Raw genomic sequence first — 27,594 nt, forward strand, 5'->3', positions numbered from 1 at the left:
GCATCAGACGAGAGCAGAGTACATAATGGCATCAGAGTGACATCAGAGCTACTCAGTGCAATCAGATTGTGATATCATAGCAGCGCAATGCATCGACTTAATGACGCCACAGAAGCATGATGTGCAGGGTTGTGGCATCAGACGAGAGCAGAGTGCATAATGACATCAGAGTGACATCAGAGCTACTCAGTGCAATCAGACTGTGATATCATAGCAGCGCAATGCATCGACTCAATGACGTCATGATGTGGAGGGATGTGGTATCAGACGAGAGCAGAGTGCATAATGACATCAGAGTGACATCAGAGCTATTCAGTGCAATCAGGTTGTGATATCATAGCAGCGCAATGCAACCACACAGGGACGTCACAGAAGCATGATGGGCAGGGTTGTGGCATCAGACGAGAGCAGAGTGCATAATGACATCCGAGTGACATCAGAGCTACTCAGTGCAATCAGACTGTGATATAGCAGCTCAATGCATCAACTCAATGACGTCATGATGTGCAGGGCTGTGGTATCAGACAAAAGAAAAGTACACAATGACGTCAGTGTGACATCAGAGCTACGTAGTGCAATAGATTGTGATATCATAGCAGCGCAGTGCATCAACCGAGTGACGTCACAGGAGCATGATGTGCAGGGCTGTGACATCAGAAGAGAGCAGAGTACATAATGACATCAGAGTGACATCAGAGCTATGCAGTGAAATAAGATTGCCATATCAAAGCAGCGCAATGCTGCAGAGAAGGGACGTCAGAGCTAAATAATCCAGGAAAGGAGTGACGTCACAGGCGCAGTGACACATGTTCCCAAGGGGTGGTTCACACTAGTTATTCCAGCTTGTGTGACTGGTGACACTCCTCCGCCAAACAGGACGCCCTCAACTCTCGGGGACCCCTCGGGGAGGGCTCTGATGTTTAAGGGGGGAGCTTTAGTGGGACAGAGCCCCTCGGGGTTAGTTTTGGCTTCATGGCTTGTCTCTCCAGAGTCCCCCGGGGACCCTCCATTGACTTTAACATTAAAATGGTTGGTACTTTGGACAGCCCCGGGGCTTTTAGCGTGAAGACGGCCTGAAAATGATCCTCGGGGCTCCTGTGTGAGTTTGTATCGCCCCAGCCCTTGAATATAGCGCCTTGTTAACGTTCATGCAACACTTTTGCTTAAATTAAGTAATAACAAGGAGAAACACTAGCCTGGGCCCTGATATAACATGTGCAGATCCCCGGGGGTACCCCGATCTAAGGGTACCCAGACTCCCTGGGGTGTGGTAATTGATTCACGGGAAACCCCCCCCCCCCCCCCCCCCCCCCCCCCAGGGTAGGAGGAGGGCACAGGGCGCACCTCCCCCCGCCCTCTGGCTGCTCACGGGCGCCGGTGTCAGTGAATGGGACCAGTAGAAGGTGTAACTGGTCACCAGTGAAGTGGGATGAATGTTTTCAATGTCACAGTCTCTCAGAAGGAGTGAGACCCCTCAAAAACAGAGGGATGACCCTAGGGGTCACAGCCCCTGGAGAGGGATGCTGAGTCCATTATCAATATATAGGGGACGTCACCCCTTAAGTATTGTATATATACCCTGATGGAACCCGTGAGGAGACGAGCTGTTGTGATGTGGAGGGGGGAGGGGCGACCGGGTGGTTGTGGGGGGGTCACAGTAAAGCGCACGAGAAATCAGGTTACATCTGTGCGCACGTTTGCGTCGTTAATCCGCCGAGCCCGGGCCGGCCCCTTAATCCGCTGCTTTTCGGCCACGTGTGGGGCGGTGCTCCGGGGGTTGGGGCGTCCCCTGGGGTAGCCCACCCGCCTCCCCCCTCTTCTTTTTCCATCCGAGGAGATGTTTGAAAAGCAGATCTTTCTATTTGCATTGCACCCATTGCAGCACTAAACTCTTCGGGGAGATTTACACACATTTTGCGCTGGGCTAGCATCACGGAAGTGCCTTTAACCATCGTAAAGGCGCAACTTTACAAGAAGCTTTGGGCCAGAATTACAAGACGGTGACGCGACACTTTCCTTGTGCCCCCTTACGGCACCTAAGGACACCATAGTAGCGCCGTATCTACGACATGGGTCACCATGGCGCACATAAGGACAATAGCGTCATCGTTTATGACACCATTGTGCTACTTCGCAGGATTCGCGCCATGAATAATGGCGCTAATCTAGCAAAGTAAAGGGAGGCCCACTGAAAGTAACGGGCGGTCATTCCAACGCCCGTTCTGAGCAGGTGGTAAAAATCACGCTAAAAATGGCACATTTCACTGCACCATTTTTACGGGCCTTCCACTGCCGGGACGCCGCCCCGCCATGTATACATTATGCCTGACGCAGTCATAATGTGGCACAAGGGGTCACAAAGTGGGGCAATGCAATCCTTGAGCCACTTTGTAAATATGGCTGGGCTGCACTATCTCGGGGTGCCCCCTCATTCCGAGGCCGCCCTTTGCGCGCAGTGCCACAATTGGGGCCTGGCATAGAGAGGATGACGACCGTTGAGAAAATTCAATCACATGTCCAACATAACATGTTCTAGTTTATTTTTTTGGGGTGTGTCAGCCCAATTGATTCCATACAGTGACCCTTGACTACAGATATGTCCAGGTATTTTTTTCCAGTTTTAAATACCTCGAACTCGATCCAGAGGTAGGAGCCCTCTACATGAGCACCAGTCAAGCTCCACAAGGACACATATATATTTTTGGGGGGCGCTGGGAAATTAAGTGATTTGCCCAGAATCACAGGATGTTGAGCGACGCCAAGATTCGAACCTGATTCCCCAGAGCCAAGGTGGGCATCTCAGTCAAGTCAGCCCTTACTCCACCTCCGCTCCTCTAGAGCCGTGCAGCTGGGGGGGCCTCCTGCAACCAAGGGGCAGAGAGATGAGCTAACAAGGGGGCAAGGGAGGCTGCGGTGCCCCGCCCTGCCCCCGGCAGAGCTCCCGCCTGGGCACCCCGTGCAGTGCCACCTGCTGAGGGTGTCACCAGCATGGAACAAAGCGCTGCTGATGTGGGCGCCGCTGAGTTCAGCAAGAGACGCCATCTGTGGGTGCAAAGTAGGCGAAACAGTGCCTCGTGCCCACGCCAGACCCCAGCAGGCAGCTGGTGATATTGCCAGGCTCTCCGGTGCCAGCTGAGGGCACAGTCACTGTGAGTGAGAAGGGCACGCGGCGCTCCCAGTTCACCTCAAATCTGATCCAGTTCTTAGAACCCAACCATTTCAAAAGATGGAATGCGCCTTGAACCACTTCATGGCGCTATGTGAATTTACGGTGGGTAGATTGTTCTCGTGAAGTCTGCCAGATTGAGAGGTCCTTATCATTCTCCTTGGCAGTGCGACATTCTCATACTGACTCGAGTGCCAGCCTCACACACTACGCCCCAGTGCCAGCCTGCTTGTAAAATACTGCTTAGCAGTGCCATGTCCACATATTACTCACTAGTGCCAGTTTCTGACCCTGCCTACCAAAGAGAGTTTATAACTATATTCATTGGTGCTGGTTTCTAACACTGCCTACCAGTGCCAGCTTATAACGCTGTTCACCAGTGCCGGTTTCTCACGTTGCCTACCGGTGCCACCTCGCACACCGATGACTCTGCCTGTTTGTCCAATACTGTTCAGCAGTGCCATCTTCACATGCTGCCCACCAGTGCCAGTTTCTGACACTGCCTACCCATACCGGCTTATAACCCTGTTCGCCAGTGCCAGATTTTCACGCTGCCTACTACTACCAGCTTATAATACTGTTCACTAGTGCCAGTTTCTCACAGTGCCTATCAGTACCAGCTTATAACCCCGTTTACCAGTGCCAGTTTCTCACAGTGCATACCAGTGCTAACTTATCACGCTCTATTCATCAGTGCCAGCTCCAGGCACTACACACCAGTGGCAGCTTTGCACAATGCTACCTCTGCCACCTTCTCACACGGCCCATCGATGCCCCATCACACACTTCATCCAGTGCCACCTTCACATAATGCCTACCAGTGCCAGCTTCTCATGTTACCCCCGTGCAAATCCTCGTACTGCCTACAGTACCACCTTTTCACGCTATTTTACAATGCCCGATTGCCACTCTGCCCCTTACTTCCAGCTTCTCAAGCTGTCCACAGTGCCAGCTTCTCTCACTGGTCACCAGTGCCAGCTTCTCACGCTGCTCACCATTGCAAGCTTCTCTCACTGGTCATCAGTGCCAGCTTCTCTCACTAGTCACCAGTGCCAGCTTCTTTCACTGGTCATCAGTGCCAGCTTCTCTCACTAGTCACCAGTGCCAGCTTCTCTCACTGGTCATCAGTGCCAGCTTCTTTCACTGGTCATCAGTGCCAGCTTCTCTCACTGGTCATCAGTGCCAGCTTCTCTCACTGGTCATCAGTGCAAGCTTCTCTCACTGGTCATCAGTGCCAGCTTCTCTCACTAGTCACCAGTGCCAGCTTCTCTCACTGGTCATCAGTGCCAGCTTCTCTCACTAGTCACCAGTGCCAGCTTCTTTCACTGGTCATCAGTGCCAGCTTCTCTCACTGGTCATCAGTGCCAGCTTCTCTCACTAGTCACCAGTGCCAGCTTCTCTCACTGGTCACCAGTGCCAGCTTCTCTCACTGGTCACCAGTGCCAGCTTCTCTCACTGGTCATCAGTGCCAGCTTCTCTCACTGGTCACCAGTGCCAGCTTCTCACATTGTCCACCAGTGCAGCTTCTCACACTTTTCACCAGTGCCAGCTTCTCTCACTGGTCACCAGTGCCAGCTTCTCACATTGTCCACCAGTGCAGCTTCTCACACTTTTCACCAGTGCCAGCTTCTCTCACTGGTCACCAGTGCCAGCTTCTCTCACTGGTCATCAGTGCCAGCTTCTCTCACTAGTCACCAGTGCCAGCTTCTTTCACTGGTCACCAGTGCCAGCTTCTCTCACTGGTCATCAGTGCCAGCTTCTCTCACTGGTCATCAGTGCCAGCTTCTCTCACTGGTCATCAGTGCCAGCTTCTCTCACTAGTCACCAGTGCCAGCTTCTCTCACTGGTCACCAGTGCCAGCTTCTTTCACTGGTCACCAGTGCCAGCTTCTCTCACTGGTCATCAGTGCCAGCTTCTCTCACTGGTCACCAGTGCCAGCTTCTCACATTGTCCATCAGTGCCAGCTTCTCACATTGTCCACCAGTGCAGCTTCTCACACTTTTCACCAGTGCTATGTTTGGTATCAAATTAACTGATAGACTGGATCATGTCACGTGATATCACGTGGTCTCAAAGGCTCTTTTGTATAAGTAATGCTACATGATCTCTCTAGTGTTGCAATTCTGATATCACATATCTGCGATCCCTGATATTGCAGGGTATCCGCTGTCATCTCAGTTCTATTCCCTCATTTCACGTGATCTCACCAATCTTTGGTACCAGTGAAATCACAAATGCATACTCTGCTTTCTACTCCTATTGCATGATGTCGCTGATATTTCGTATCTCTATCACATGATTTCACAGGTGTTCGGTTCTCTGTTATTACATGATTTTACGACTGTATCGTAGCTCTGATATCACATTATCTCACAGCAGCTCTTATCTTATACATACTATATGATCCCACAGGAGCTTAAGGCTCTGACATCACATGATTTCACAGGTGTTGCGTTCTCAGTTTTCACATGATTTCAAGAATGTTTTGTGACCCTGCTATCACATGAGCTCACTGTAGCCCTGATTCCATATATTATATGTTACAGTGTGAGCTTTGAATATTTAAAATCACATGATTTCATAGACGTTCTGGTCTGTGATCACCTCACATGACGTCACTGCTTCCTTGTAGCTTTGATATCACATGATCTTACAAGGATTGCATTCTCTGTTCTCACATGATTTCACGAGTTACATAATCCCACAGGAGTTTAAGGCTCGGACATCACATGATTTCGCAGACCTGTTCTTTGACCACATCACATGATGCCACTGATATGACGTAGCTTTATTGGAGTTGTGTTCACTAAGACCACATGGTCTGTGTGAGGTCTTGCAGCTCTGATAACTCATGATCTCACAGGTGCAGTAGTCATTGATATCACGTGATTTCGCAGGTGTTCTGATCCCTGCTATCACAGGATCTCGCAACAGCTCTGATCTTATATGTATTATATGATCCCACAGGAGCTTAAGGCTCTGCCTTCACATGATTTCTATGACCTTCTGTTCTCTGACCACATCACATGATGTCACTGATATGTCATAGCTTTATTAGAGTTGTGTTCTCCAAGATCACATGGTCTGTGTGATATCTCATGATGTAACAAGTCTTCAAGTCCATGATAGCTCATGATCTCACAAGTGCTGTAGACTTTGATATCACATGATTTCATAGGTGTTGCGTTCTCTGTTATTACATAATTTCACAGCTGTATCGTAGCTCTAATATCATATGATCTCACGGCAAATCTGATCTTATATATATTATATGATCTCACAGGAGCTGAAGGCTCCGACATCACATGATTTCACAAACCTTCTGTTCTCTGACCACTTCACAGATGTGTTGTAGCGTTGTTATTAGAGTTGTGATCACTAAGAACACATGGTCTGTTGGATGTCTTGTAGCTCTGACATCTCATGATCTCACAGGTCCTCAGGTCGTTGATATCTCATGATCTCACAGGTGCTGTAGTCTTTGATATCACATGATTTCACTGGTGTTGTGTTCTCTCTTATCAAATGGTTTCACCACTGTATCTTAGCTCTGATGTCACATGACCACACAGCAGCTCCGATCTTATATGATCCCACAGGAGCTTAAGGCTCTGACATCACGCGATTTCGCAGACCTTCTGTTGTGTGATCACATCATATGATGATACTGATATCTTGTGGCTTTGATATCACATGATCGCAAAAGGGTTGCATTCTCTGTTATCACATGATTTTTCGAGTGTATAGTAGCTCTGATGTCACATGATCTCATGGTAGCACTGATCCCTTTTATTACACGATCCCACAGGAGCCTAAGGCTCTGACATCACATGATTTCACAGACCTTGTGTGCTATGACCACATCACCTGATTCCACTGAATCTGGTCGCTGTGTTATCGGAGTTGGGTTCACTAAGATCGCATGGTCTTTGTGACATCTATAGCTCTGATTTCTCATGTTCTCAGGGGTGCTGTAGTCTCTGACATCACATGATTACACAGGTGTTCTGATCCCTGACAGAACTCTTGAAGGCCTGAAATCACGTGATCTCATGGATGCTCTCTCCTTGCTGAAGCCCTCATCTCATGACCTCACAGGCATTCACATGATCTCAGGTGATACATTGCCTAAAATCATGACTGGCGCAGTGACAGACGTAGGTTTGTGCTGTGTACCACATCATGTGGGGCTCCTTGGGTGTGCGACGGTGTCAGGCAACACATTACACAACACAACCCTCTTTCTATTCACTGCAAAGTAAATACAACTTTTATTTCAAGGGGGCTAACTCCCCTCGGCGCTCATGTGCCTGTTTTAAACACCCACGGTTAACAGACTGCGGCCCAAATTTATTTAGAAGAATCTAGTGTTGAGTGGTGGGACTTCTAGGCGCTGGTTTGTCATCATTTGGTTTACAGCGGCAGATCCCCCCTCGGAAGAAGAGTTTACAAACTGCTGAAACGGTTTTAATCAGCTCTTATTCGGGGGTGCGTGGGGTATAATTATAATTCGGGAGAAGGGGGGTCTAACTCCGTGGGGGGCTGAGGGCGTTGGCAATTAGTACCCCCAGAGCACGGGTACATGCTGAGAGGGTCTCCCAGCAGGCTGACGTCTGTCCCCCTCCTCTCCTGTGCACTTTCAGCTCTGTTAATCTGCTCCAGCTGTCCAGCCAAGCACCCGCCAGAGAAGCCCAGGCACGTGGCGCCCTCTGCAGGCCGAAAGCATGGAAACACAGGTATGGCTGGGCTCCGGGGGTTCTAGCCAGTGTTAGCACTCTTCCTTCCGCCCCTGGGGTGGGAGGGGGCGCCCTCTGCTGGAGACTCTGCGTAAATAAGGTTGCTTGAGAGAATGCCTTTCAACCTGCAAAGAATGAGAGAGGGTGAACGAGAAAAAAAGAGACAGAGAGTGAAAGAGAGAGAGTGGGAGAGAGCAAAAAAGAGAGAAGTTACCTGAGCAAAAGAGAGAGCGCGTGCAAGCAAAGGGGAGTGTTTAAGAGGGAGAAGCTGAAGGCATGTACAAACACATCGAGCGAGACACGGGGAGAAAGGAACAGAGTGAGCTCACGGGGAGAGAGAGAGCGGTCAGGAGTGAGGGAGCAAATGAGAGAACATATGAGCACGAAGGAGAGGAACAGACAAGTTTAAAAGAGCATTGAGCGAGACAGAGAGAGTGAGACAAAGAGGAAAAAAAGAGAGAGCGGAAAAAAGAGACCTAGAGAGAGTGAGACAGAGAGAGTGAGATAAAAACAGCGAGACAAAGAAGAAAAAAGAGAGCGGAAAAAAGAGAGACCTAGACAGAGTGAGACAGAGAGGAAAAAAGAGAGAGCGGAAAAAAGAGACAGAGAGAGAGCGAGACAGAGAGAGTGAGACAAAGAGGAAAAAAGAGAGAGCGGAAAAAAGACACACCTAGAGAGTGAGACAAAAAGAGACAGTGAGACAAAGAGGAAAAAAGAGAGAGTGGAAAAAAGAGACCGAGAGAGAGTGAGACAGAGAGAGTGAGACAAAGAAAGTGAGACAAAGAGGAAAAAAGAGAGAGCGGAAAAAAGAGACCAAGAGAGAGTGAGACAGAGAGAGACAAAGAAAGTGAGACAAAGAGGAAAAAAGAGAGCGCGGACAAAAGAGACCGAGAGAGAGTGAGAGAGAGAGAGTTAGAGAAAGAGATAAAGAGAGAGAGTGAGTCAAAGAGAAAATAAGAGCATGTAAAAAAGAGGACGAGAGAGCGGGGAAACAAACAAGAGAGAACATATGAGCAAGAAGGACAGAAAAATAGCAAATAAAAATGTCGAGCAAGGGAGAGTGACAGAGAGAGAGACAGAGAGAGAGTGACACAGAGAGAGTGACACAGGGAGAGTGACACAGGGAGGGTGACAGAGAGAGTGACACAGGGAGAGCGACAGAGAGAGTGACACAGGGAGAGAGACAGAGAGAGAGTGACACAGAGAGAGTGACACAGGGAGAGTGACACAGGGAGGGTGACACAGAGAGAGTGACACAGGGAGAGGGACACAGGGAGAGTGACACAGGGAGAGTGACAGAGAGAGTGACACAGGGAGAGCGACAGAGAGAGTGACACAGGGAGAGTGACACAGGGAGAGTGACACAGGGAGGGTGACAGAGAGAGTGACACAGGGAGAGCGACAGAGAGAGTGACACAGGGAGAGTGACAAAGAGAGTTAGACGGAGGGGCGGTGAGAGCAAGAGATGGCGCAAGAGCGTACGGAGGACTGGCCACAACAGGGGTATACCACTCCTCCTCCTGTGGGGGTTCACTCTTTTTCTGCAAAGATCTCTGTTCAGCTGCTCTGTCTGTGGTCCCCCCCCTTAGAGAGTGTGAACTCTTGGTGGCAGATTTACTAAAAACTCATGCAACACAGCGCAGCAACTAAAAGTGCTGCACTCTTCCGAGAGGGGGCGAGCAGGAAGCACCATATCTATCCCTGGCACACAATCGTGGTACCGAGCGCCATATATGCACCTTTGCACCATGGTGCAAAGGTGCTCACGTCATGTCTAGCGCAAGCTTTGCACTACGCCTAGGCAAACTTGAAAACTGTTTCCACTTTTGATGTGTGCTGTACAGTTGGGAATAGTTTTCCTTGTTAACACCTATCTCAAAAAGGAGTTAATGTTTGGCGCAAAGCCCTGCCTACTATTGTTAGTAAATAGGGCTTTGCATCAAAAACCATAGGTGGTTGTATGGGAACGTGGAAATACCAGGGTCGGACTGGGTCAGAAAACAGTCATGGACACCAAATTAAAAGTGGCCACCATCAATAGATCAGCTAGCTAAAGAAGTACCCCACGTTTGCAAATCAGGGCAGTTTTGAACCTGTAAAGACACACAATATTCATGTTTTTCAAAATATGGGCCACTAGTTGCATGTGTGCTTGCTGGAGGCAATGTTAGTGGCAATATCAAACAAATGCAGAGTAAAAACTGGCCCACCAATCCATAAAACAGGCCTACAAACAGCCAAAAAACAGCTCGTCCACTGAACTGTGAGATCAGCTTTTCAGGTACAGCCAGGTTACCCTATAGTCCACCACAACCCTGGCAAGTAGAACCCACGTAATACCCCTTGGACGCAAAGTAATTGAAAGCAACGCAAAGTTCTGCTCTGCATTACTTTCAGACACCTTTCTAGTGCAAAACAAGTGGAACGGAATTCCCTGAACAAAATTTTGCTCCACTTTGCACCACTTTTTCAACACATACTTGGCACAAAATGATAGTTAATCACTCCCCACCCCCCCCTTCATGTGTTCACCAGGAGCACCGGGTGTGCTTCTAGCTCAGGAATACCAAATATGCCTTTTGACCTGCCCTATGTGGTGACAGTTTGGCAGATGGGAACCAACTTTACTTTGTTGTTACAAAGTTCTTCACTCCTGATCTCCAGGGAGGAACAGAAGCCCCTCCTGCTCAGGTAACCCCTGGTATGATGAACTCCAGTTTGGTACCCTCCCTCGGACTGCCTGCATCCCTTCTCCATCTTCTTCTCTTGTCCTGCACCTAGCACAGTGCCAGGTTGGTGCTAAATAAACCCCCATACATACATATATTTAGTAGGGCACAACATATGCTGTTCACACCATGGTCTCTGAGCCCTGCTGGTGGTGAGGATCCCGCCTCTTTCTAGACCCTGGGGTGTGACCTGATAAAGATCCCTTCCCACCGAGGCACGTCCCACTCAGTACTCCTGGGGGAGAGCCGGTGAAAGAGCCCTCTTCACTGACGGCTCAGGGCATCTGAAATCCCACCAATGTTACATTTCTAATGTGATCTGAAGTTGTGTCCATCTCACTTGAGTAAAACATTTAGGGATTAAATTTGACAATAAAATGTCATTTCACAATCAAATTATCTCGGTGGTTGTTGTACGTCTTGGCATTCTGCGCATGGCGAAAACAAGTTTGTACTTTTTTCAGCTCCAGCTAAGATTACTGTGGTATTGGCCCTGCTAATGTCCAGATTGGACTACGCCGATGCATTATATGAAGGCCTGCCAAGGTGTCTTCTGAATAGACTCCAGACTGTTCAGAATGCAGCAGCTCGGTTGGTTCTTCATCTCCCAAGACGGGAACATATCTCCAGTCATTTGTGTAATCTACACTGGCTTCCCATTGAAAAACATATTCTTTTTAAATCAGCTCTCCCAATGCATAGAGCTCTCCATCAGTCTGGACGTGACTATCTCTCAGCCAGGATCGGCTTTTACAGCCCGGCCAGAGTTTTACGCTCCTCTGATAATCATCTGGCCAAGATCCCTAGGATTCGTCTGGCTACAGCAGGCGGTCACTCCTTTTCTTGGCCCTTTAGGGTGGAACAAGCTCCCTCTGGACTTGCGTCAAGCAAAGGCTGAGGCTGTCTTCAAGAAAAAGCTTAAGACCTGGCTCTTCTCACAGTAATGTGCCACTTGTATCTGTTTCACTCATAGACCATATAGCGCCGTGAAACTCTAGAGTAGCCATGTGCTTTATACATTTTTATCACTATCGCTTGTGTTGGATTCCTGCATCACGGGCAGAGCCCTGGGGACCGGGATGGCTCTGACGTCTGCCTTCCTGGGCGTGGATGTGTGTGCCACCCAACCCCTCCAGCTGGGACCAGGCCAGGTGAAGTCCTTCTCCTGGACCCTGGTCTTCAGTGCCTGTCAGGAGTGCTTCAGTGCCTGCCGGAAGCACCTCAGTGCCTGCCGGAAGTGCCTCAGTGCCTGCTGGAAGCGCTCTTTGTAGACTGAAGGCATCAGTCTTCAGAAGGAAGCGACAAGCATCATCCCAAGATCCGTCTCGCTCTCCTGAGAACACAGTGGGGGTCATTTCGACCCTGGCGGTCCATGACCGCCATGGCGGAGGGCAGCGGAAGCACCGCCAACAGGCTGGCGGTGCTTCCTGGGCTATTCTGACCGCAGCGGTAAAGCCGCAGTCAGAAAAGGGGAACCAGCGGTTTCCCGCCGGTTTTCCCCTGGCCCAGGGAATCCGCCATGGCGGCGCTGCTTGCAGCACCGCCACAGGGATTCCGACCCCCTTCCCGCCAGCCTGTTTCTGGCGGTTGTCACCGCCAGAACCAGGATGACGGGAACGGGTGTCGTGGGGCCCCTGGGGGCCCCTGCACTGCCCATGCCACTGGCATGGGCAGTGCAGGGGCCCCCTCGCAGGGCCCCATACAGATTTTCACTGTCTGCTTAGCAGACAGTGAAAATCGCGACGGGTGCCACTGCACCCATCGCACCCCTGCAACTCCGCCGGCTCCATTCGGAGCCGGCTTCCTCGTTGCAGGGGCTTTCCCGCTGGGCCCGCGGGCGGCCTTTTGGCGGTCGCCCGCCGGCCCAGCGGGAAAGTTGGAATGACCGCCGCGGTCTTTTGACCGCGGGCGGTCATTCGGCGGTAACCACATGGCGGGCGGCGACCGTCGCCCGCCGCGGTCAGAATGACCGCCAGAGTTGCTCCAAGTGCCGTGAAAGTGAGCCATGGCGAAGGGCTGACCAGGCTGGCCATTACAAATACTGAGGTGCTGGACGTCAGCCCTAGGAACAACCCTTCCTGGCAGACACCCTCAACCTACACCAGCTACCATGCAGTCTTTGAAGTGGCCCCCTCCACATCACACAGCTCACTTCAGTGTGGCATCGAGAAGGGGCCCGCCATCTCCCACCTGTGTGCTGCCAGCGTGGGCTGAGACACACTCGAGATCTCCTTGTGTCATCCCTGCAGCAGCTGGAATCTGGGACACCTGAAAACTCTGCCACACCTGCTGGTAAAAACAGAGATAGGGCACCGGAAAACTCTGCAACAACTGATAAAAACAGAGATAGGGCACCGTAAAACTCTGGAACAACTGGTAAAAACAGAGATAGGGCACCGGAAAACTCTGAAACACCTGGTAAAAACAGAGATAGGGCAATGGAAAACAATGGAACAACTGGTAAAAACAGAGATAGGGCAATGGAAAACTCTGGAACAACTGGTAAAAACAGAGATAGGGCACTGGAAAACAACTCTGGCACAACTGGCAAAAAAGAGATAGGGCACTGGAGAACTATGGAACAACTGGTAAAAACAGAGATAGGGCACCGGAAAACTCTGGCACCACTGGTAAAAACAGAGATAGGGCACCGGAAAACTCTGCAACACCTGATAAAAACAGAGATAGGGCACCGGGAAACTCTAGCACAACTGGTACAAACAGAGATGGGGAACTGGAAAACTCCACCACAACTGCTGAAAAAAAACAGGGGCTTGAGAAACATTACCACAACTGGTAAAAACAGAGTTATGGACCAGGATCCGCTACTGCCTTGGATTCTACAAACCCCCAACTTTACTCCAAAACAGTCTTTCCAAATAGGGGACTCTTGTGAAAACTTCAGGGGGTGCAACAAAGTGCACCCCCATGGTCCTGCTGAGACTTAAACCCTCCTGGCTGAGTTCCTCCAGCCAAGCACGAGTTTATTAGACACCTCTTTTCATGTTACGCTGCTCGGCAAGGGGACCTTCCGCACTGCGTAAAAGGGAGAGAGCAATAAAGCACTGTAGTTACAAAAATATGGAGCACCCCTGTCCTCTCCTTGCACTGGCGCACTGCAGGCACCCTTGCACCATAGTGCATTTGAGGAAATTATTTTGAAATGTATTTTTGTAATAAACAAAATTTACTACTGTTTGCCACAGGGCAGTGCCGCAAGCCTTCCTGCTGTGCTGCCCTGCGTCAAAAGAAAAGGGCAGCAATGCGCTGTACATATAAGATACGACGCATTCCTGTCCTGTGCCACAACGCTGGAGCACAGTTTGCTGCCATGCACCAACCGGGCACCAGGGTTTCTGCGTTGTAGGTGTGATTGTTTTTGTGCAGGAAGAGACACCTTCCTGCAAGAAAACAATGAATGGAGGTGGTTTTCTCTTACCATGTGTGCATAGAGGCAAAAACAGGGAGAGATAATGTAATTTCTCATCGTTTACCTCCATTACGCCTCCCCTGGAAAGGCGTAGGCTTTTGACACATTCCCGGGTTGACAACATGTTGTAAATCTGGGAATGTGTCAAATGCCATAGGTGTTACATGGGAGCACCCACCGTACGCCCATGACACATCTCCCCATCGCAGGGTGAGGCAACGCATCGACTTGCAACGCATTGCCTCAGTTCATGTCTACAAGGCCGTGAAAAGCCACGCAGGGTGCGTTACGTCGCCTTGTACATATGTCTCTGCAGTGTGCGCCGCAGGAACCTCATTAAAGGGTGACGCTCTGGCGAGGCGCAGGGGCTTGTAAATAGGCCCCTAATTCAATAATAATATGACATGAAGATATGTTTTTCTGGCTCCCCAGCCTTAGTCAATACAATCAACTGAAGCAATCCTAGAAACTTTCATCACTGCTTTCCACTTTTCGAGAGAAAATGTTGCTTTAACAAGTCCCACATATCAAAACTCCAGGTTGCACGTCTCGCTGCATTGAGCCCACACTCCGCTGGGGAAAAAATCTGTCAGAGAGAGACAGCCAGGGAAGAGACAGCAGACAAGTGAGAGCAAAACAGAGAGAGGAAGGAACACATAGAAACTGAAAGACAGAGAGAGAAACAGTGGCAGAGTGTGAGAGAGAGAGATTGTGAAAAGTAGGGGGAGGGGAGGATGCAACTCAGTGGGTTCAAAAGAGGGCCTGTCTGCTAGAGGGAGCATGTTTCTGTGAGTGAGTGCTTCTGTTATGGTCCTCAATAGCCACGTGTCACTCCTGAGTTAATATATTTCTCTAAGGTGTGTGCGAAGGCCATTATGCAAATGAGATTGCACTGGTGAGTGATTCACATGCGATTACAATAGAGTGTGTGAGATCCTATGATATGTACAAAAAACAAGAGGAAAAACCTAGGATCGAGCTGTTCATAAGGGAACAGGTGACAAAGGAAAGAAGTTATAAGATGAAAAGAGGAAAATAATATAGAAAGAGATCCAGAGGGAACAAAAAACACAGACATTGATAATAAAATAAGAGAACAATGAAAGAAATAAAGGGTAAGAAACACAGAAAAAGAAAAATGGAGAAATGAAAAATGCACGAAAGGAAAATATAGGAAAAGTGGATCAAAAGAAAACAATAAAGAAATGAAAAACAAAAACTAATAAAAAGCATAGAAAGTAATAAAGCAGAAGAAAGAGAACAAAAAATAGGTGATCGAATTGAAAGTAGGAAAAGGTGACAATATTAAACATGGAAAATAAATGAAGGACATTGATACATGATAGGTGGGAAGGAAAAGGAAGGAAAGAAAACACAAAAGAAAACTTAGAAAGGAGCAAACAGAAAAAAGATGTGCGGACTAAATAGAAAAAGAGTGCGCCAAAAAATAAAAGAAAAATAGCAAATGGAATAGGAGATACGAAAGATAAACAGAAGAGAGAGGAGTTAAAGTGGATGAAACAAAACATAAGGGATGGAATAGAAGAAACAAAAGAAAATAGAATAAAGGAAAATGCACAAAAGAGAAGACATAGCAGGTTGGAGAGAAAAACAGAAGAAAGAGGAGAAAAAACGAAGGCCCATATTTATACTCTGTTTGCTCCGGATTTGCGTCATTTTTTTAACGCAAATTCGGCGCAAACTTAACTCCATATTTATACTTTGGCGCTAGACCCGTCCAGCGCCAGAGTTATGGAGTTTGAGTCATTTTTTGTACGTGAAAACCTACCTTGCGCTAATGACAAGCAAGGTAGGCGTTCCCGTGCAAAACATGACTCTAATGCATGTGCGCCTTATTTATCCTCTGGCGTCAAAATGATGCACAGGAGGAGGCGGGCCTTAAAACATGGCGCCCAGACGGATTTGCGCTGTTGTTTAACGCCTGGGTCAGGGCAGGCGTTAAGGGACCTGTGGGCTCATTTCCATGGTGGGAGACCATGGAAGCAGTCCACAGGTGCCGTTCCCTGCACCCAGGGACACCCCCTGCCACCCTCGCCCACCCCTGGATGACACCCATGGATGGGGGGACCCATCCATGGTAAGTACAGGTAAGTATTATTCTTTTTTTTTAAAGTGGCATGGGGGGCCTAACTTGGGCCCCCCTACATGCCACTGTGCCCAATGGCCATGCCCAGGGGACAGAAGTCCCCTGGGAATGGCCATTGGGCAGGGGGGCATGACTCCTGTCTTTGCTAAGACAGGAGTCATTTACATGGGGGTTGTGTGTCAAAAAATGGCGCAAGTCAGGTTAGAGACAATATTTGTGACTCTAACCTGACTTGCACCATTCTTTGGCGCACAACCCCCAGTCTTCCCTTCGCCTGTGCTGCCCGGTTAGAGTCTTTTATTTTGACGCTCACCAGGCCTCAGCGCCGGCTAACATAATTCCATAAATAAGGCATCCGGCTGGCGCAGTGGAATGGCGTTAGCCGGCGGTAAACTTCTTGACGCAAATCTGCTCTAGCGCTGATTTGCGTCACAAAGTATAAATATGGGCCTTAATGACAGACACATCAAACAAAACGCATTAAAATGGATGAAAAAGGAATAAAGTACTGACCAGAAAAGAAAGAGTAGGGCAAGAAGAGGGAAAAAGAACACGTCAAGAGCTAGATAAAAAGAGATGCTAAAGGGATGTTAATAGAAGTTACTGAGAAAGGAAATCAGAAAAGGTTGAATAAAAAAACTGGTCGCGTTAAAACGAAAAGAGGTTACTGAGAGTTCAAAAGCAGCGAAAGGAGACAGGTCTATAGTGGAAGAGACACCGAAAGAGAGGGAGAAATGGAAAAGAGACGGACAGGTGGAGAGGTACAGAAAAGAGGGAGCCCTGGAGAAGGAGAGAAGAGAGTCTGAGTGGAGGAGTAACAATGGCCCCTGACAGGCTAACCATGGGCCCCGCCCTCTCCATGCCCTCCCTAGGCATAGCCCTCCCCGTGGATAGCATCCCCCACCCTAGTCGCCCCAACTTGTACTAACTCGTTGCTGAGACTCCCCTCTCTCCGTTCCTCCCAAGTGCCATGGAGGGCGCCCAGCCCTCAGGAGCCGGAGCCCGCCTCGGTGCCTGGGGCCCTGATCGAGTCTTTCCAAGGTAAGTCGGGGCCTCTCTGAGGCTGGGGGTGCAGGTGGAGGGAGGAGAGCTAGAGTGCCTGGTCCCCTTCAAGGACCCTTCCCTCTGCTCCCATCCATGGGGAAGGGGTGCCACCTGCAGGCCACAGGGGGAGCTGCAGGCTTCCGAATCTATACCACGACAGTACCAGTACGCCTCTGCTCCCATCCATGGGCCAGGGGCGCCACTTGCAGGCCACAGGGGGAGCTGCAGGCTTCCAAATCTATACTACGACAATACCAGTACGCCTCTGCTCCCATCCAAGGGGCAGGGGCGCCACTTGCAGGCCAAAGGGGGAGCTGCAGGCTTCCAAATCTAGAGGGTCAAAAATTAATGCTTCAAATAGGACCTGCGGGCACGAGCCCAGACCACTGTACCCCCCCCCCTTACCCCCCCTCTTCGTTTTAATGGGAGGTACATGCGCTTCTCAGTGGGTGGCAATCATATTAACGAGCGAGTAACAACACTTGGCCGCAGAATGTTATCATTTTAATGGGACAGTGCCCGACCCGCCTGGCAGGGCTGATGGGTCTTTAATGGGCCTGGACATGCTGATGGGAGGGGACTGGCAGCTCTCAGGAGTCTGCTGTCCTTTCAATGGGACAGGGACAGCGCTGCTCAGCAGGGCTGAGGATTTATTTAATGGGGTGTCTTATCAGGGAAAAGCACATGTATCCTACGACAGTACCAGTACTCCTCTGCAGGGATGGGTATAATATAGTTGAAAATCTCAGCAGGGTTGACTACACCTGTAATGGGACCTCTCCCCACGGTTGAGTATACTTGTAATGGGACCTCTCCCCACGGTTGAGTATACTTGTAATGGGACCTCGCCCCAGGGTTGTGCTGTTCAATGTAAATGTCTGGGGTGCTGGACCATCTGGGCATCTGCTGTCATAGATCGGGGGTCTCCAAACATTTCAGTACGAGGGCCACCTCCAAAAATGTTTAAAAAAACAATTTGAGCCGCAAACAATCAGTTTTATATATGAATGAATAAAATGTAAATTAATGCATAAGGTTTACTTGGATCTTTTTTGTGATAAGTATGATATGATTCAGAACAAAAGAGAAATGTGACACTTACAAAGAATTTTTTTTATGCATAAACTGAGGTAATACATAATTATTATAAATAGAATGTAATGATATATAACGATATATAAATAATTTATAAATAACAATATTACATATATAATATAAATAAATACGATACAAATAATATAAAATATAATCATTTGTAACTAATTAAAGTGATATATAAATAAGAAATAAATAATATATACATATGATATAAATAATAGAGAATATTCAAAAGGCTTTGCCGCCACCTACTGGCTTTCAAAGAAATTGCATATTCCTATTTCTAGCGACATACATAGCCTATTATTTCTAAAGTTGCTGCGGGTTGGATAAAATATTTCAGAAGGCCGGATGTGGCCGGCGGGTCGTAGGTTGGAGACCCCTGGCATAGACGTGTGCATCCGCTTCATAGTCCGGCTCTCCACTCTGTATACCTGGACGGCTAGGCCTTCCCGGACATAGACCTGCGCATTACACACACAGAAGGGGGAGGAGAGAGGGTTTGACACTTACTAATACATGGTCCCTGAGACATCCCTGCCAGATAGTATAGTGAGTGATTATTAATTTGACGTTGCATATGATGTCATACTCCAAGGAAAAATAGTTTTTGTTTTGGAAAAATAGCCCTGGCTCACAGTTTGTTGCATGCTTGATCATTGGATTCCACCTCCCAACAAGGTGTTTGTCTGGATGGGCCCAACCAGTTAAGCAGGAGTTCTTTGCAAGTCATTTCCCCAGGCAAGGTGAAAATCATAAATTTGGATGGTTGGAGAATGTGTTATCCCTGAATCCTATGGAATAGAATTGTTTCGGCCTTTTTCTGCTGCCCACAGGGTCACAGGTTTTCTTCAGGACTGTATGATCCCTATTTACTTATGGGCAGCTGTCTATAATCCTTTAAAATCCAGTCTGGGTTTACAACACATCTATTGCAGATGACAAAGGACTTAAAACATGCAGAATACTCGCTTTGTATTTGGAAATGTAATGAATCCCCACTTGCGAAAGTTTCTGTCCTCATACTGAATGCAGAGAACATTTCCCTGTAGCCACACATTCGTCAAGGGACCTGTGTCTCTGAGTGCTGGGCGCTCACTGCCACAGGTCTGTGCAGCCACATGTATAGGTCCAGCTATATGTATATACCTGGGGTGCTGGACATTCGCTGGCATAGGTCTGCGCATCCATATGTGTAGGTCCAGCTATATGTATGTACCTGGCGTGCTGGGTGTTGGTTGACAAAGGTCTGCACATCCATATGGATAGGTCCAGCAGTCCAGTGTACATGTTTGGGGTGCTGGGCGTCAGCTGGCATAGCTCTGCACAGCTGTATGCATAGGGCCAGCTATCCAATGGATAAATCCGGGGTGCTGGGGATGAGACGTGTGCATCCACTGGTATAGATCTGGGCAGTCATTAGTAGAGAATGTAGCGCACACTGGCATACACCTGGGCATCCACTGGCCTGGGCATCAGGGCATCCATGTTGTAGATGTAGGCACACAGAGCATAGATCTGAGCAGTTACTGCCCCAGAACTAAGTATCCACCGGCATAGAGTGGGACACCCACCAGCATAGTTTGAAGCCCCACTGGCACAGACTGGGTATACACTGGCATAGATTATGACACTCACCAGCATAGTTTGAAGCTTCCACTAGCACAGGCTGGGTATCCACGGGCACACACTGGGTATCCACTGGAATAGATTGGAACACCCACCAGCATAGATCGAAATATCCATTGGCACAGACTGGGCCACCCATTGTATATATTAGGCCATCTACCATAATACACTGGACATACATTGGCATAGACCTGAAAATCAGATGGCATAGCCCGGGCCATCCATTGGAATAGCACAGCGCCCACTGGGTATCTACTGACATAGATTGGGGCATGCATTGGAATACAATGGGCATAAAGTACGATAGATTAAAACATCAGCTGGCGTGTACTGGTCCATACTTGGAGATCTGGGCATCCGAGCAGTCATTCACAGGGCACCGATCTGGGCATCAACTGCAATTAATCTGGTCATCTGCTGGCATCTGCTGGCATACACATGGAGATCTGGGCACCTGTAAGCCTGGGTGTAGTTATACACCGAGAATGAACTGGGTATCCAGTGCAATAGATCTGGGCACCTTGGCAGGCGCTGGCATAGATTTCGCCATCCTCTGCCTAGATTTGGCATGAAATCTACCTTCTGCAGTCTCCTTCCGCCGTCCTTCGACTCACGTGACTCTAGCGTCGCCCTGGTGGTGGAATCCAAAGCGAACCTTCAGTCGATCAAACTCAACTTTAAGAGGTTTTTATAAGCATATGTTATCATTAGTAGCCCTCAACCTGCATGAAGGGCCTAGTGCCACTCTCATCGCATGCCTTTCATTCCACAGACGTGGGTTCATCATTCATTCACTCATTCTTTACCGTACCATCCCACGCTGCCTTCATCCTGCCATGACCTCGTGTCACGCACTGCATGTCACGTGCACCCGTGGGAGAGGGGCGGGATGGGGGAGAACTGGGCACTAGCCCTGCACATGGGCACCTCCCCATGCTTGTAAGGGGGTGGTGAAAGCAGAGGGCACACTGGTGAGGGTGGGTGGTAGAGGATTGGTGGTGTGCAGGATACAATGAGACAGAGGCACCGAGGGGCTGGGGCGGGTAGAGTATGACATGGATGGGTAAAAAAAGTGCTTATGGGGGACGCAGTGGAAGAAGGGAATGTGGAAGGGAGAGGTGAAAGACGGGGTAGGGAGGCTAGAATGAGAGGGAAGGGGGTGCTTGAATGGGGAAAGGGTGGGTGCACAGATGGCTAGGAGATGAAGACCCGGAGAGAGGAGGGTGGAGTGCTCGATTAAAGGGGTAAAAGCGGTAGGCGATGGAGAGAGAGCAGGGCACTGAGAGGAAACATACAGAGGAGGTGGGGACACAAGAAGGGCCTGAGGGAGGGGCAGAGAGGGGGATTAGGGGGTCCTTATCGGGCAAGAATGCAGCAGAGAGTCGAGGGTGGGGTCTACCTGCTAGAAGGTCACTTAGAAAGCGCTTGAGTTTCAGTGTAGCGCCAAGTGGTCCGGGTGTGTAATCTGTGCCATCTGACGCCACATTAGCGTCATTTTTCTGATGCCAATGTGGCGTTAGATTGCCAAAAACGCTAGTGTCAGAATTGTTGACGCTAGTGGAGAAAAGCGCCACAATAGTGTCAAAACTTTTGACGCTATTGCTCCTAATACTTCCATGGTGCGCCATATCTTAAATACGGCGCTCACATGGTGGCGTTAGGGGTGTGCGGGGGGCACAAGGAATGTGGCGCTTCACGCTATGAAGCACCACTTTTCTTAAATCTCGGCCTCAGTGTCCTCTAGAAATGGACGTCCAGAATTCCTCATCGGAAAGTCGCCCACAAATTTCAGAGTGCTCTAGAATGGGTTTTAGGGAACCCGGGAAGGGCCTTAGACCAGACTCCAGGGGGTGTCACTTGGGAGCAGTGGGGCCCGCACCCCGTCTCTTGGCTGCAGTGATAGATGGGGTGCGGTGGGTCCCACCAGTGACCCCATGCACAGTCAGTCAGTCCTCGGGTGTGCCTGCTGGGGTAGGCGATGGGGGCTAGGCGTCAGCCAATGAGCGCAAAGTTACCTGACTCTTGCTGTTTTCCTCCCCCCAACCCCTCCGGCTCAGACTGCGAGTGCTACGGGCACTCGAACCGCTGCAGCTACATCGACTTCCTGAACGTGGTGACATGTGTGAGCTGCAAACATTATACGCGTGGCCAGCACTGTCAACATTGCCGCCTGGGATTCTACCGGAACCAGTCCGCTGAGCTGGACGACGAGAACGTGTGCATAGGTAAGAGGGGGTCACCAGGGTGGGGGGGCAGCTGCTAGGGCCACAGGCAAGACATACTATAGGTAGCATTGGCCATGCAGGGGGAAGAAGTGCGTTGCATAATGTATTGCACACATTTAGGCCCATATTTATACTTTTTTAGCGCCGCATTTGCACCTCTTTTTGACACAAAAGTGGCGCAAACTTCCAAAATACAGTTGTATTTTATACGTTTGCACTGCTTTTGCATAAAAAAATGATGCAAATGTGACGCAAAAAAAGTATAAATATGGGCCTTAGAGTTTCCAGTTTTTGGTGAAGACTGTTTATAACTGATGCAACACAACCACAGGGACTGTTTGCTTTTCAGTAGAGACCAGAAATCAGCAGATTGTGCTGCACGTTTGGTGGTTTGGTGCCCTCTGGTGTCAAACTAGTGTCAGTGCAGCCTCTAGGTCCAAGCATTTTTGTGTGATGGATGGATGCTCCCATTATAACCCATAAACTGGGCATTTATTGGCATACAATGGGCATCAGTTGGAATAAATTGGAACATCTGCTGGCACGCATTGGGCTGCATATAGCAATCTGGGCATCGGTGAGCAAAGGTTTAGTCTTTTACAGGCATCAATCTGGGCATCAACTGCAATTAATCTGGGCATCCACCCGCAACTGGGCATCTGCTGGCATGTATATGGTGATCCAGGCATCCATGAGCCTGGATGTAGTTGTACACAGACCCCAACCTGAGCATCCGCTGCAATATACCTGGGCACCTTGGCACGCACTGCCATAGATTTTGCAACCCACTGCTTAGATTTAGCAGTAAACAGTGCTTTAAATGGCCAGGTACTGTCCGGTACTGACAGTACTGAGTACCTGCACTTTTTAAATTTGAAATAGAGAGCACCTGCACGTCTCAGCAATGATGCAATACATTTAATGGGTAGAGTACCATCTCTTCTCAGGAGCAAACTGGTACTCTAACTAGTGAGTACCTCCACTTCTATACTTCAGTGGCGGCTTGCAAGTACAAATTTGAGGGGCTGGGATTGGGGAGGTGCACACACACACGCACACTCACTTACACCAAAGCCTCAGTGGTGCCAGGAGGGTTGGGACTGCTTCCTCCCCTTATTGGCTGACATTAGGGTGGCAGCAGTCCCCTGCATCGTCACAGAGTAGGATGGGGTCAGAGAGACTGCTGTGTACTGTGTGACGAGGTGTCAGTGTTAGACACTCAGCTGTGGGCCCTTCAGAGCTTAAACCTGAAGCGCCCAGGTGTGAGGCTTTCACTGACGCTCTCCCTCGTCAGATGGGAGGGCCTCTAGGCCCTTTGCTGAGCTGAAGAGGTCACTCTTACAGGAGATGTGACCTCTTCAGCCCAGCAAAGTTCAGCTCAGGCAGCCAGGATCTGGCACATTTAGCACATGTCTCGCTCCAGGCTGCCTGACCTGAAAATGAAGAGTGTCTGCCAGGCTTACCTTTGTTCAGCCTGACAGACACTCTTTATGTCCAAAAGGTGCAGGGGCATGGCCCCTCCACCCTTACGGAAGGGCCACTGCTGCTATATTCAGTCTCTTCTGCCTTCCTTCCAGTCACCAAGTTCATTGTTATTACAGCCGTGTCAAAATTAAGCTTGGAACTGATGGTGTGGGAACGAGGCCTGACTATCTCTTGGCAAAGTCACCGGCACAAACCATAGTTGATATACTTAATGGAAACATATTGAGCTGTGCTCATTGTTCCTCCCAAGATGGCACATGCACTTGAACAGTGAAAGCTGCACAGAAAGACAACAATAAAGTGCCTTGGACAACTCTCAAAAACGCCCGGCAGTCGCCCAGACCCAGCACTGCTTTCAAATAAATATAGGCTCAAACGCTCTGTAAAAGTCAGTGTAAGTGGTCCTTGAGCTTGCTTTCAGTAAACTCAAGATACAATAGACATGGCCAAACAATGTAGAATAAACTTAATTCACACTGTAAACTACTCAGACAAGAAGCTCAAGGCACCCCACAGGTCACCAAGTTACTACTTCAGCTGCTGTTTTATACAGAAGCAAAGCCTGCTGCATATGTATTCCTTAACAAACTTCTTCCCTTTAGCCACGAATGACTGGAATAGGTCCAAGGCAGACACTAATACCACATTTATTTATCCCACACCTTCCTTGCTATCTCAAGACAAAGAACAGAGCAGAGTGACCCTGGCTTGCAGTAACAGAGCACCTACCACTCCACAATATACACATCTCATGTCCTAAGATGAGTTTCTTCAATCTTTGCCCTTTGTCTGAAGGGCAGAGCAGTATGGAGGTGTGGTCAGGGCTCACCATTAACCTTTTTGTTGCAATCAAACCTTCATGAGATGCAACCATATCCCGCTGGACCACTGGAAACTGGAGTTTGAGTGCTCAGACATGAGACTGCCAGGGAGGTTAGGAAATGAATGAAAAGTTACTTGTAAGAAGAAATTCAAGGACAAGGTACAGAGAAATTAGGAGCAGGGAAGAAGGCAGCACTGACTATAGGAATGAATGACCGAGTGAAGGGAATAAATGCAAATTCCTCAGAAGCACAGGAAAACACCATCCCTGTGATTTTTTTACAGAGCAAAAACGAATAATCACTCATAATCACTGATTTTACAATTTGTGAAAACATTGGAAAACACTGAAATAAAGCATGAGAATTTACGAGAAACTAAAAACAGGACAGCCTATACATTTATATATATTCCTATGTATTTAATAAAGGGGTGTTGTTAGTCAATGTAGGTGCTTACATATTGCATTGTGGAAAGCTGCTTGCCTCCAGGCACTAAATATACCCTTAAAGTGCTCAGAGACCGCATCTGTGCTTCAACTTCAAAATATCCAACGATTCCTTCATTCAGGCCTGTGTTTGCTTTTCAAATATTGTTTAAATCTTGAAACTGGATTCTTAAAAAGGGCCCCTGGTGGGTAATTTTTAACTAGTTCAAGGCAACTGTGGTTGCACAGGAGGTCAGTGAAAGAGAATCAGTGGTTTCACCATTTGAACAATAACTAGGAGTTGTGTAGTGAATGCACCGGGGGCATATTATACAAACTGCCCTGGGGGTGCAACGGCATGTGCACCTGCTTTTGCACGCCGGGGGTCTTTGGTATTACAGGATGATCTGCAGATACCTGTGCGGCCCTTTCTGTAAAACAGATAGCACTGGCGTACATATAGTGCCAGTACATGGGGCGTGGCTCCACGCAAATGAGAGAGTCCCTCTGCCTCTGCTCCAGAGGATCTCTAACCCCCTTAAGAGTGCAGGTGGGTTTCCACTTACAGAGCGAAACACGGAGCAGCTGCTCGAAAGCCGTTCCATTTTTCACTTGAATACGCTGCCCTCCCGGGCAGTGCGAGGTTGCAGCTGTTTCAAAGCTCCTCTGTTTTTCACCTTAATGCGCTGCCCCCAGGATAGTGCAAGTTTGCGGCTGCACTAGGGGCAGCGCACTCAATGTAATAGGGTGCAAGTTCTCTGTTTGCGCCCGGCGCACCTGTCTTAGGGTGCACACGGTGCAAACTGAGAAAATGTGCTCTATGTGCACCAGGACAGAAACTGAGGCCTGAAGCAGGAGCGGCGTCAGCTGTGAGTAGGTCATCGATATGCCACAGAACCAGCCTAGCCCTGGAGCAGTGTACTCAGTACAGGGGGGGGGGGGTAGCACTGCCACAGAACCAGCCCAGCCCTGGAGCAGTGCACTCAGTACAGGGGGGGGGTTAGCACTGCCACAGAACCAGCCCAGCCCTGGAGCAGTGCACTCAGTACAGTGGGGGGTAGCACTGCCACAGAACCAGCCCAGCCCTGGAGCAGTGCACTCAGTACAGTGGGGGGTAGCACTGCCACAGAACCAGCCCAGCCCTGGAGCAGTGCACTCAGCACAGTGGGGGGTAGCACTGCCACAGAACCAGCCCAGCCCTGGAGCAGTGCTCTCAGTACGGGGGAGGTGGCAGGAGTGGGGTCAGCTGTGAGTAGGTCATTGCACTGCCACAGAACCAGCCCTGGAGCAGTGCACTCAGTACAGGGGGGGGGGGGTAGCACTGCCACAGAACCAGCCCAGCCCTGGAGCAGTGCACTCAGTACAGTGGGGGGGGGGGGTAGCACTGCCACAGAACCAGCCCTGGAGCAGTGCACTCAGTACAGTGGGGGGTAGCACTGCCACAGAACCAGCCCAGCCCTGGAGCAGTGCACTCAGTACAGTGGGGGGTAGCACTGCCACAGAACCAGCCCAGCCCTGGAGCAGTGCACTCAGTACAGTGGAGGGTAGCACTGCCACAGAACCAGCCCAGCCCTGGAGCAGTGCACTCAGTACAGTGGGGGGTAGCACTGCCACAGAACCAGCCCAGCCCTGGAGCAGTGCACTCAGTACAGGGGGGGGGTAGCACTGCCACAGATCCAGCCCAGCCCTGGAGCAGTGCTCTCAGTACAGTGGGGGGTAGCACTGCCACAGAACCAGCCCAGCCCTGGAGCAGTGCTCTCGGTACAGTGGGGGGTAGCACTGCCACAGAACCAGCCCAGCCCTGGAGCAGTGCACTCAGTACAGTGGGGGGTAGCACTGCCACAGAACCAGCCCAGCCCTGGAGCAGTGCACTCAGTACAGTGGGGGGTAGCACTGCCACAGAACCAGCCCAGCCCTGGAGCAGTGTACTCAGTACAGTGGGGGGTAGCACTGCCACAGAACCAGCCTAGCCCTGGAGCAGTGTACTCAGTACAGGGGGGGGGTAGCACTGCCACAGAACCAGCCCAGCCCTGGAGCAGTGCTCTCAGTACGGGGGAGGTGGCAGGAGTGGGGTCAGCTGTGAGTAGGTCATTGCACTGCCACAGAACCAGCCCTGGAGCAGTGCACTCAGTACAGGGGAGGGGTGTGTAAAGTACACTCCAAGCAAACCAACTTTATTTGTGTTTAACCCTTACTACGGAACAGTGAAAAAAAGATCACACATCCATTTGAGAAGTCATCCAAGCAGATGTCACAAGAAAGCCTATCGCGTTGACACAGGGTAGGAGAATTAAAAGTTTAAAAAACCCAGAAAATATATCCCTACACCGCTGGCACAAAGAAGCGGAACAACCGTACAGAACACACTGTGGACAGTAAACAAGAACACAACACAAGAGAAATTGCCACAGACCATGAACAGGGTCTAGAGTCCCAGAGACCATGTAAAGAGAACAAACAACCGCTATCAATTGCAATGAGTCTGCCCTGCAGTGTTATCGACTCCGTGTAATACACACATTGAGCCACATGGTGGCACTACTAATCCAGCATCCTAAAATAGAGACACACCTCATATCATGAGGAAGCCGTAAAGTGAATTCTGTATCAACTGTGTAAACCTGCAAACATCCGCAAGGTGTCAGTGTGAGGACGCAGTGATATAACCGTTCAGCAACAGAGAGCCAAACCTGTCT

General features: G+C 49.5%; 1 protein-coding gene across 2 annotated transcripts in view; it reads left to right on the forward strand.

Moving 5' to 3' along the window:
• The window catches only part of NTNG2 (netrin G2), a 447,915-nt gene that overhangs the window by 401,388 nt on the left and 18,933 nt on the right, over positions 1-27,594 (forward strand). The window contains exons 7-9 of one of the 2 annotated variants that reach the window (XM_069237102.1): positions 7,810-7,902; positions 17,135-17,209; positions 21,997-22,164. In XM_069237102.1, coding sequence (XP_069093203.1) covers positions 7,810-7,902; positions 17,135-17,209; positions 21,997-22,164 — 336 coding nt within the window. The remainder of the gene's footprint in view (positions 1-7,809; positions 7,903-17,134; positions 17,210-21,996; positions 22,165-27,594) is intronic. The other variant, XM_069237103.1, reaches the window with a different exon arrangement.

Source organism: Pleurodeles waltl, chromosome 6, assembly GCF_031143425.1.
Source record: "Pleurodeles waltl isolate 20211129_DDA chromosome 6, aPleWal1.hap1.20221129, whole genome shotgun sequence".
NCBI classification, from domain to species: Eukaryota; Metazoa; Chordata; class Amphibia; order Caudata; family Salamandridae; genus Pleurodeles; species Pleurodeles waltl.